Genomic DNA, 11973 nt, shown 5'->3' on the forward strand with positions numbered 1-11973 from the left:
AGAAGGACATGGAGCTTGCAACTTCATCCCTGTAGACGGGATGGGACACGGAAAATATGTGCATGATATATATATATACATATATATATATATATATATATATATATATATATATATATATATATATATATATATATATATATATATATATATATAAAAGGGGCTCATTTAAACAGGATGGTATCTCACCGAGATTTTTGTAAAAAAAAACAAACAGGATGGTATCTCACCAGTTAAAAGCTTTCAAGGACTGTCTGTCCTCATTGATGAGGGGAGAAAGTCCTTGAAAGCTTGTGACTTTTTTTGAATAAAAATCTCTGTTAGATACCATCCTGTCTAAATGAGGTCCAGTTATTAATGTACATATATATCTATATTTATACACACACATAAATATATATATATTATAATATATAATAATAATTTATATATATATATATATATATATATATATATATATATATATATATATATATATATATATATATATATATATATATATATATATATGTCATATTAAGTGAGCCTTTGTTAACAGTGAAGTCTACAGTTCTGTTATTCTTAGAGAGCTCCCCAAAATTATTTACTAAAACCTGCTGCAACAATACATTACAGCAAACTTGTACTTCAAAATAACACTGAGTTGCAAATCATACACAAAGAAGCAGAAAAATCCTGAAACTGCAAAAACATAAATCCTCGGTCCCCATAAACTTATATCCTCGGAAAAATCTCTCATTCCCTTCAATTAGTGAGCCTTTGCCATAAATCCAGCTTGAGTCTTTGCGTAAACGATGACGTACAGGAGCAAAGGAAGACGGAAGCTATTTCAGTTACCTTTTATTTATCGATTACCTTTGGCTAGGGAACCTGGTGCATACGTTCGTGAGGTGCCAATCTCGAAATGACTGGCTTCTCTTTTAGTTGACTATGGGGTGAAAGTTAGACCTTACAGAATTGTTGAGAATTTAGTTGGTCAAGGACCAGAATTATTTTTTCAGATGACGCTGAGTTCAGGTTGTGAGATTCCCACTTTGTACAGGGCATTTTTTCCTTAGATTATTATTATTATTATTATTATTATTATTATTATTATTATTATTATTATTATTATTATTATTATTATTATTATTATTTTTTTTTTTTTGGTCTATCACAGTCGTCCTATTCTACTGGTGGTTTTTATAGTGTTGGGGTTCCGGGTTGCATCCTGCCTCCTTAGGGTCCATCACTTTTCTCACTATGTGCGCTGTTTCTAGTAGCACACTTTTCCTGCTTGAGTCCTGGAGCTACTGTGGCATCTAGTTTTTTCCAGATTCCTTTTCAGGGATCTTGGGATTGTGCCTAGTTTTCCACTGGCATATTCCATATCCTTCTTGTTTCGATTTTCAGATGTTGATACTTAACATTTTTTTCTCTTTCTTTCTCATCCACTCTGGTGTCCCATGGTGTTGCGACATCAATGAGTGATATTTTCTTCTTGATTTTGTCAGTCAAGGTCACGTTTGGTCTATTGGCACGTGTCACCCTACTGTTCTGATACCATAGTCGCAGAGGATCTTTGCCTGATCATTTTCTATCACTCCCTCAGGTGGGTGTTTGCACCACTTATTGCTGCAAGCTAGCTGATGTTTCTTGCACAGGCTCCAGTGGAGGGCTTTTGCTACTGAATCATGCCTCTTTTTGTACTGGGTCTGTGCAAGAGCTGGACATTCGCTTGCTATATGATTTATGGCCTCGTCTTTCATATTGCATTTCCTGCATATGGGTGAGATGTTGTTTCCATCTATTGTTCTTTGGACATATCTGGTTCTTAGGGCCTGATTTTGTGCCACTGTTAGCATTCCTTCTGTTTCCTTCTTGAGTTCTTTCCTCTGTAGCCATTGCCATGTTTCATCGCTGGCCAGTTCTTTTGTCTGTCTCATGTACTGTCCATGCATTGGTTTGTTGTGCCGTTCCTCTGTTCTGTTTTTCATTCTCCTGTCTATGAATATTTTTGGGTCTTCGTCTAATTTTATCAGTCCTTCTTCCCATGCACTCCTTAGCCACTCATCTTCACTGGCTTTCAGATATTGCCCCAGTGCTCTGCTCTCAATGTTGACGCAGTCTTCTGTGCTTAGTAGCCCTCTCCACCCTTCCTTTGTCTGTCTGTATTTACTCTTGGGTGTAGTGCTTTGTGTATTTTCATGTGTTTTCTAGTTTTCTGGTCTATGCTGCAGAGTTCAGCCTTTGTCCACTCCACTACTCCTGTGCTGTATCTGATTACTGATACTGCCCACGTGCTTATGGATTTTGTCATGTTTCCAGCGTTGAGTTTTGATTTGAGTATCGCCTTAAGTTTCTGCAAGTATTCTTTCCTGACTATGTCCTTCGTCTCTTGGTGTTTTATATCCTCTCCTATCATTCCCAGGTATTTGTATCCTGTCTCATTTATGTATCTGATGTTATTCCCGTCTGGTAGCTTCATCCCTTCAGTCCTTGTTACTTTGCCTTTTTGTATGTTGACCAAGGTGCATTTTTCTATTTGGATTAGAGTATCTATTTCCTTGATGCTCTTGCCATACAACTTGATGTCATCCATGAACATCAGATAGTTAGTTCTGCTGCCTCCTTTCTTGAGTTGGTACCCAGCATCCTTCTTCTGCAGTACTTTTGTCATGGGAATCATGGCTACTACGAAGAGTAGTGGGTACAGTGAATTGTCTTGAAAGATCCCTCTCCTGATGTTAATCTCTGCTAGTCCTATCCCAGAGCTTGTAAGTACTGCATTCCAGTTGAGCATTGTAGTTTTAAGGAAGTTGATGGTGTTTTCCTCTGCCCCATATATTTTCAGGCATTCTATTAGCCACGTGTGCAGTATCATGTTGAAGGCTTTCTTATAGTCAATCCATGCCATGCTTAGGTTGGTTCTCCTTCTCTTACTACTCTTCATTACCATTTTGTCTATTAGGAGCTGGTCTTTAGTGCCACAACATTTCCTTCTGCAGCCTTTCTGTTGGTGGGGGATGGTGTTTGTGTCCTCTAGGTAGTTGTATTGCCGTTCACTGATGATGCCTGTTAGTAACTTCCACATTATTGGTAGGCAGGTGATAGGACTGTAGTTACTTGCTATATTTCCTGTGTTCTTGTCTTTCTGTACTAAGGATGTTCTCCCTGTGGTCATCCATTTGGGAGCATGGTGGTTTGTGATACAATGCTGGAGTTGTTCTGCTATTTGTGGGTGTAGGGCCTTGAAGTTTTTGAGCCAGTATCCATGGACTTCATTGGGACCTGGGGCTTTCCAGTTGGGCATTTTCTTTAGTTGGTGTCTGACTGTGTCTGTCATGATCTAGGTGAACCTTTATTTTATTCTCCCCATTTCTTCTGTCTTGATTTCCTGGAAGCCATGTTGCATGTTTGTTGTGTGATACTGGATTGCTCCATATGTTTTTCCAGAGTCTCTTACTTGGTTCTGCTTCAGGAATTTCCTGGTGGTTGTCTTCCCCTCTTAGTTGGCTGTATAGTCTCTTCTGGTTGGTTCTGAAGAGTTTGTTCTGTTGGTATCCTTTATTCCTGTTCATGTACCATTGGATCTTATGTGCTTTGGCTTTAAGCCTCTGTTTTATATCTTCTATTGTGTTGTTTAGTCCCTTCTCCTGTACTTTGTATTTCTCATTCAGTTCCTCTCTTGTTTTCTTGCTTCTTAGCCTCTTTTCTGCCATCTATTTCAGTCTACTCAAGTCGGATCTCATCACTATGATTTGTTTTTCCAGGCGCCTTTTCCAAGGCTGTTGCTGTTTTGGTTTCTGTTGGGTTGGTTGTGATGGTGGTGTTGGTGTTTGTATCCCCATGAGTTCTACTACTAGTCTTGCTCCTGTATATGCCAGGTTATTTGTTTCTGTGATACTGGTGATGTGGATTAGTCTCATTATTTCATTAACTTCACTTGTTTTTTCCCTTAGTTTCTTTGTGTTGTAGGCTTTCATGGAGGGGATCTTTGTTCTTTCTGTATCTGGTTTCATCCATTGTCTGATCTCTTCCACCCATTCTGACCTTTCTGTTACATCTTTGGTGTTCTCTCATGTGCTGTTGTTTGGTCGCTCATCATTCCTGTCGTTTTCTGTGTCATCATCTCTTAGTTCGTCTTCTTGCCCTTTGTTGCTGGGTGTTATTTCTCTTTCCAGTTCCTCTTTCTGTTGTGGAAAGCCAGTACTTTTTCTTTATGTTCCTTACTTGGTCTGCCAGCCTCTGTTCTGTTTGAGGGGTGTTATATCTCTCATTCCAGATGTTGACCAATCTTCTTCTGTATTCTCTTTCTGTTGGGTTGCTTCTGATATAGCATCTCCGTTTCCTTATTATCTCCTCTTGTCCATTTCTTCTTCTGGTTTGCCTCTGTAACTCCAGTCTCTGGTTGCTGGTTACTGTCGTTGTGGTGGCCAGTTGCTGGATGATGACCTCCAAGTACCTGGCCGTCCTCCCCGTCGACTGGGTTGTATACCTAGCTCCCGGACGAAGCTCCTCTGTTGCCAGAGGTTCCATTTACGTCGTCGTCGTTTATTCTTTCATTTCTTTCCATCATTGCTGTGTTTTGCTATTTAACCCATAGCTGGAACCTACCCCATCGAGAATAGGTACCCATTTACAGCTGAGTAGACTGAAGAAATTATGGTAAAGATTCTTTCCCAATGAATCAATGCCTAGGAGAGTGGTCACCCATCCAATGACTAACCAGCCCCAATGTTGCTTAACCAGTCCATCGATGAGCTAAACCACTCTGCCATGGCGCCCATCTTTATTATTATTATTATTATTATTATTATTATTATTATTATTATTATCCAGAAGATGAACCCTATTCATATGGAACAAGCCCAGCGCAGGGGCCACTAACTTGAAGTTCAAGCTTCCATAGAATATAGTATTCTTTTGGAAGAAGTAACAGAAGGTGATAGGAAATACAGAAAGGCGAGATCAGTTACTAGAAAAGAAAAACTAAATTAACAAATTAATAAATACATGGATAAAAACATAATTAAATTATCAAAATACAAGGAGGAATACAGTGATGTGGGATTCTGAGCAGATATAAAAGAACCTTATTACATGACAGCAGAAGGAGAGAAGAAGAGAACAGGCCTACCCTCGAGTAGCTAAGCCAAGGCTCAGAAGGAGAGCTATAACAGAGCATCTGCAAGTTAGGCTGTGTTTAGGCTTATGTATACTCACAGATCGTAAGTTGTATACCAGCAATGCAGTTGATGAATTATTCATCAATTTCCTACTGATGGCCTAATCAGTACAAGTCTATCAATAATCTCAATTTCACCTACATGTCCAGTCCTTATGAGAATGTTGCATGGGGGCACAAACTTCTAAATTCTTTGGTATGTTTCCAAAGAGCGATCACACGTGAGGTATACCAAGTTATTAACAATGGCTGGCACTCAGGTGGTAAAACATGTCAAAAGATAACATCCCTGCTTAATAGAATTTGGCTAAGGTCCATATGGAAATGAGGAAATGAGGATAAGTAAATCACATGTTGCTTCTGGCAAACGAAAGCACAGATTATACCATCATGTCACCGACACATGACGTCATGTCACCGTCCCATCAACTGTGCCTTGTATTCACACTATCCATCACAATGCAGTTCAGTTTGTGCCCAACCTCAGTGACTCACAGATTTAGCGGTAAGAAACTTGCATAAGTACCGTCATGTCACATCATGTCACGTCAAAATATTCTTTCCAAGAAAACGTGTCGTGATGTGACGGTGAATGCCATGTGCTTGATGGTGACGTGACGTGATGGTGTGAACAAGTGAATGATATTCTGAGCAAGGAATAGGACAGTGACTAGCTAGTTATTAGCGGATGTGTCACTGAGCAACAAGTAAAAAATGCGCTGAAGCTCCTCCAGCACAATCAAGTTTTCTGTACAGCATATAATGCTGTAAGAAACTCTTGATGTACTGCAGTACGAAACTCTCAGCGACAACTGGGCAGCGCTCAGTTGCTCCCCAGATGCGGTCAAGTCAAGATGCATCGGCGGATGGCACCTCTAACTAGTGCCAGATGCATGATCATGGCTAACCTTAACCTTAAATAAAATAAAAACTACTGAGGATAGAGGGCTGCAATTTGGTATGTTTGATGATTGGATTGTGGATGGTGAACACCCCAATTTGCAGTCTTCTAGCCTCAGTAGATTTTAAGACCTGATGGCGGACAGAAAAAGTGCGGACGGACAGACAAATAGCCATCTCAATAGTTTTCTTTTACAGAAAACTAAAAACTACATTTTCTCGGTTTTTTTAACTAAGACCTGGGGTGGAAAGAGAATGATGACTGACAGCCAAATCTGCACTCCAGTGCTATGTAACAGTGCTAAATGAACACCTCTCAAATAGCTACAGAATTTGTTGTTTAAACAGCAATTAAGAATTTGCAGTGATGTGGCCATTCTTGATAAATTACCAGTATCCACAATTTGACCAAAAGACCAGACCTAATAAACTTCTAACTTATGACCACAGATCAGACTTACAGAGTCCTTGCGTCTCCTTGTTATCCAAAGGAAACTATTTTATCTAAATAAGGACATCAACTCAGCAACATCCTTCTTAGTTATTTGAAAAGAAAACTACATTGCCAGTTTTGTCTGTCCGTCCACACTTTTTCTGTTCGCCCTCAGATCTTAAAAGCTACTGAGCTAGAGGGGGATGCAAATTGGTATGTAGATCATCCACCCTCCAATCATCAAACAGACCAAAATGCAGCCTTCTAGCTTCAGTAGTTTTTATTCTATTTAAGGTTGAAGTTACCCATGATCGTGCTTCTGGCAAAGATATAGGATAGGCCACCACCGGCCCGTGGTTAAAGTTTCATGGGCGGCGGCTCATACATCATTATACTGAGACCACCGAAAGATAGATCTATTTTCGGTGGCCTTGATTATACAATGTACAGAAAACTGGACTACGGAGAAGAAACTTCCGCGCATTTTTAACCTGTTTTCCAAAGGACCTCAACTTCCAACTCCTGGAGTACCTACTGTATTTCTCATTTCTCCCGACAGATGTCGGCTGCAGTGGCTTCAACCTCCAGGTACCAGGACAGACAAAGAGGACCTGTCAGGTGACAGACTCCTTTGCGCCTTGCGTCAGTGACCCAGGCTTCAGTTTCTACCTGCCTGCCTTGTCTCTCACAACAGTGTCCTCGACTTCTTCAACTTCTACAACTTCTACAACACTGACTACAACCCCGACTACAACAACCACTACCTCGACCATGACCACTACGTCAACAACTACATCCTCATCAACTTCAACCCCCACAACAACCACCACCCCAACTACAACTACAACAGCCTCTCAGACTACTACAACCCCTACAACTACCACAACATCTCAGACAACCACAACAACTCCTACAACTACCACAAGCTCTACAACTACAACTCCTACAACTACCACAACCCCTGAGACTACAACAGCCCCAACAACTGCCACAACCCCAACAACTACTATAACATCTACAACTACCACAGTTCCTACACCTACCACAACCCCTACAACTACAACATCTCCTACTACCACAACACCTACAACTACCACAATTCCTACAACTACCTCGACCTCTACAACTACAACAACTCCAACAACTACCACAACACCTGAGACTACAACAACTCTAACAACTACCAAAACATCTGAGACTACAACAACTTCCACAACCCCTGAGACTACAACAACTTCCACAACTACCACAACCCCTGAGACTACTACAACTAACACAACCCCTACAACTACAACAACCTCTACAACTACAACAACTTCCACAACTACCACAACCCCTGAGACAATTACAACTACCACAACCCCTACAACTACTACAACTACCACAACCCCTGAGACTACTACAACCTCTACAACTACTACAACCCCTGAGACTACTACAACCCCTACAACTACCACAACCCCTGAGACTACCACAACCCCTGAGACTACTACAACACCTACAACTACCACAACCCCTGAGACTACTACAACACCTACAACTACCACAACCCCTGGGACTACTACAACCCCTACAACAACAACCACTGAGACTAGTACAACTACCACAACCCCTACAACTACCACAACTCCCAAAACTACTACAACTACCACAACCCCTGAAACTACTACAACCCCTGCAACAACCACTGAGACTACTACAACAACCCCTACAACTACAACAACATCTGAGACTACTACGACCCCTACAACTATAACAACATCTGAGACAACTACACCATCAACAACAACCACTACAAATACTCCAACAACGGCAACAACCACACCTACAACCACCACAACCCCAACAACCACATCTACAACCGCCACGACCCCAACAACTACATCTACAACCACCACAACCCCAACAACCACAACGACCCCAACAACCACCACAACCCCAACAACCACCACGACCCCAACAACTCCATCTACAACCACCACAACCCCAACAACCACCACGACCCCAACAACTACATCTACAACCACCAACCCCAACCCCAACAACAACCACCACAACCCCAACAACCACCACGACCCCAACAACTACATCTTCAACCACCACAACCCCAACAACCACAACGACCCCAACAACCACCACAACCCCAACAACCACCACGACCCCAACAACTACATCTACAACCACCACAACCCCAACAACCACAATGACCCCAACAACCACCACAACCCCAACAACCACAACGACCCCAACAACCACCACAACCCCAACAACCAACAACCACCACAACCCCAACAACCACAACGACCCCAACAACCACCACAACCTCAACAACCACATCTACAACCACCACAACCCCAACAACCACATCTACAACCACCACGACCCCAACAACCACATCTGCAACCACCACGACCTCAACAACCACTACCACTCGAACTTCAACTACAACTACTACACCAACAAACAGTAAGTCTCTTAGGTCATAAATGTTCTAAGCTATATATATATATATATATATATATATATATATATATATATATATATATATATATATATATATATATATATATATATATATAGTATGTATAAATATATATAAAGTTTTAAAACTTCCTACGCATAATAATCGAAATGGTGAAATTTACTTTTCAATACATACGAAGCGTAATTCGAAGTGAGAATAGAGTGTAATTAAGTTGTGTCATTTTGTATTTCTTTTGTAATTGTCTACATATTTATCAGCCGTTGACTACATCAGTGGTTTAATCTGCAAAGACCGTCTCCGGAATATAAACCAGAAAATGAGCCACAGAAATTACTAACTATATAACACGGTTTCCATCCCTCAACTTTCAATGTCTTTTCCATTCCAAACAAGTACAAAATGCGCTGAAGTTTCTTCGGCGCAATCGAGTTTTCTGTGCAGCGCATAATCAAGACCACTAAAAATAGATCTATCTTTCGGTGGTCTTGTATAATGCTGTATGAGCCGCGGCCCATGAGACTTTAATCACGGTCTGGTGGTGGCATGTCCTATATCGTTGCCAGACGCACGATTATGGCTGAATTTAACCTTAAATAAAATAGCAACTACTGAGGCTACAGGGCTGCTATTTGGTATGTTTGATTGCTGGAGGGTGGATGATCAACATACCAATCTGCAGCCCCCTAGCCTCAGTAGTTTTTAAGATCTGAGGGAGGACAGAAAAAAATGCGGACGGACAGACAAAAACGGCGCAATAGTTTTATTTTACAGAAAACTAAAAGCCATGTCAATTACGCGGACCAAGCCTTTCAAATGGCCAATCAAATAAGCTTCTTTTCGCATTTTCCAAGTGCTTTTTCTCTCCCCTCGACCTCTAAGTATGTCCATTTCACAAAAAAAGTATGAGCATTTCACAAAAAAACAAAACTGTATGACTGAAAGCAATGTTTTCGAGGTAAATGCTTGCAATTGGAGATTTGTTGCAGTCTATTGAAAATATTTTAATGAATAAAAACGTAAACAAAACACAAAGTACGGCCCGAGCCTCATCTATCAAATATGCAATAAAAATACCTGTTACCTAAGAGTGTGAGTGTTTTTTTATTCTCATAAGTGTGCATTTGTTTTTTTCTATTCTCATAAATGTGCGTGTTTTTCTATTCTCATAAGTGTTATGTTTTTCCATTCTTTTAAGTGTGCGTTTTATTTATTCTCATATGTGTGCATGTTTTCTGGTCTCAAAAGTGTGCGTGTTTTTTTTATTCTCATAAGTGTGTTTTTTCTATTCTCATAAGCGTACGTGTTTTTTTTATATTCTCATAAGTGTGCATGTTTTCTTATTCTTGTAAGTGTGCGTGTGTTTTTCCTATTCTCATAAGTGTGTGTTTTTTCTATTCTCATATGTTTGCGTTTTTTCTATTCTCGTAAGAGTACGTGTTTTTTATGTTCTCATAAGTGTGCATTTTTTTATTCTTATAAGTGCGCGTGTGTTTTTTCTATTCTCATAAGTGTGTGTTTTTTCTATTGTCATAATTGTCTGTGTTTTTTCTATTCTCGTACGTATGCTTGTTTTTTTATTCTCATAAGTGTGCATGTTATTATTCTTATAAGTGTGCGTGTGTTTTTTCTATTCTGAGAAGTGTGTTTTTTCTATTCTCATAATTGCGTGTGCTATTTCTATTCTCATAATTGCGTGTGCTATTTCTATTCTCGTAAGGGTGCGTGTTTTTTTATTCTCATAAGTGTGCATGTCTTTTATTCTCATAGTGTGCATGTGTTTTTTCTATTCTCATATGTGAGTGTTTTGCCTATCCTGTGTGTGTTTTTTCTCTTCTCATAAGCGTGTATGTTTTTTATTCTCATAAGTGTGCATGTTTTTCTGTTCTCATAAGTGTGCGTGTTTTTTAATATTCTCATAAATGTCCCTGTGCTTTTTCCATTCTCATAAGTGTGTGTGTGTCATAAGTGTGTATGTGTTTTTTATTCTCATAAGTGTGCGTGTGTTTTTTTCTTTCTCAGAAGTGTGTGTGTTTTTTTCTTTCCCATAACTGTGCATTTTTTCCCATTCTCATAAATGTGCTTGTGTCTTTTTTTACTCTCCTAAGTGTGTAATTTTTTTTTCTGTCCCAGCGGCGGTCCCGTGCACCAGCCAGCTCTCCTCGACCGTCATCGTCAAACTCATCCTGCAGTCCAACTCGAAGGGAATCGTCTCAATGGAGACCTTGAGCATCAGCCCCCAGAGTCTGTCGGGTACCACATCAACTGTCAGCACACCAACCAACTGTCCTTCTGGCAAAGTGGCAATCGCAGTGAGCTGCGATATGTCATCTTACACGTGTAAGCTATAAAAAAATAACACAAAAAATACAAAGACTTTTTCACAATAGCGGCTGATGTCCGTTACATTGTATTTCAACCTCACTTTATATATTTATATATATAGCCATATAATGCATCAATGTCATTACTAGATTGTCTATGTACTTAACCAACACAGCTTTACAAGCCGTAACGACAAATTTTTCGGGCAGTGTGAGATAAACAGCACCGCTTGCTAGCCTGTTCTTCACGAATATTTCAGTCTGATACATTCACTATTTGTTTTCTTTTAGGTCAAGCATCGTCCCTTATGTCCACCACCTGCACAGACGTAACGGCTTCCACGACAGAAGCGGTGTGCCCTTCAGGATATGCGTTTACAGGAGGTGTTAAACAAAGCAATGGCATGATTGACAAAATCACGTGTTGCAAGTTGAACTGATTGCAAATAACTGATCATAACTGAAAATGATTCTGAGGAGCCAAGCAGATGAGAAACGCACTGCAGTAGATTTCAGGTTGTGCTGTTGAATGACAGGTGAACGAAAGCCACTCCTAAAGGCGATTTCAGCGGTTTCTATGTCCACAGGACTGGGCCGTCTATGCAACAGAGAGACAATGAAAAGGGATGTCGATGGACGCCATCTAGCGCCGACTCTAACAACTAGA

General features: G+C 40.2%; 2 protein-coding genes across 2 annotated transcripts; one reads left to right on the plus strand and one right to left on the minus strand.

Annotated features, from left to right (window-relative positions):
* Window positions 1-1523: 1523 nt before the first annotated feature.
* Window positions 1524-2863, minus strand: LOC136829568 (uncharacterized). The gene is made up of 2 exons (XM_067088416.1): window positions 2267-2863; window positions 1524-1694 (listed from the first exon to the last, which is right to left on the minus strand). Exons 1-2 carry the CDS (start codon window positions 2861-2863, stop codon window positions 1524-1526), a joined length of 768 nt encoding a protein of 255 aa, XP_066944517.1.
* Window positions 2864-5557: 2694 nt separating this feature from the next.
* On the plus strand, window positions 5558-11746 carry LOC136829569 (mucin-2-like). The gene is made up of 4 exons (XM_067088417.1): window positions 5558-5672; window positions 7060-8966; window positions 11091-11322; window positions 11598-11746. Exons 1-4 carry the CDS (start codon window positions 5558-5560, stop codon window positions 11744-11746), a joined length of 2403 nt encoding a protein of 800 aa, XP_066944518.1.
* The last annotated feature ends 227 nt before the right edge of the window (window positions 11747-11973 follow it).

Source organism: Macrobrachium rosenbergii, chromosome 44, assembly GCF_040412425.1.
Source record: "Macrobrachium rosenbergii isolate ZJJX-2024 chromosome 44, ASM4041242v1, whole genome shotgun sequence".
NCBI classification, from domain to species: domain Eukaryota; kingdom Metazoa; phylum Arthropoda; class Malacostraca; order Decapoda; family Palaemonidae; genus Macrobrachium; species Macrobrachium rosenbergii.

What these genes read in the sequence shown, in the direction of transcription:
- LOC136829568 (XM_067088416.1), bottom strand. Translation starts at nt 2,863, where the DNA reads ATGATACTGCACACGTGGCTAATAGAATGCCTGAAAATATATGGGGCA. An exon ending in TAAGCACGTGGGCAGTATCA is followed by an intron (nt 1,695 to 2,266) that starts GTAATCAGATAC and finishes GCTCTTGCACAG; the next exon opens with ACCCAGTACAAAAAGAGGCA.
- LOC136829569 (XM_067088417.1), top strand. Translation starts at nt 5,558, where the DNA reads ATGTCACCGACACATGACGTCATGTCACCGTCCCATCAACTGTGCCTT. An exon ending in AACTACTACACCAACAAACA is followed by an intron (nt 8,967 to 11,090) that starts GTAAGTCTCTTA and finishes TACTCTCCTAAG; the next exon opens with TGTGTAATTTTTTTTTCTGT. An exon ending in CGATATGTCATCTTACACGT is followed by an intron (nt 11,323 to 11,597) that starts GTAAGCTATAAA and finishes GTTTTCTTTTAG; the next exon opens with GTCAAGCATCGTCCCTTATG.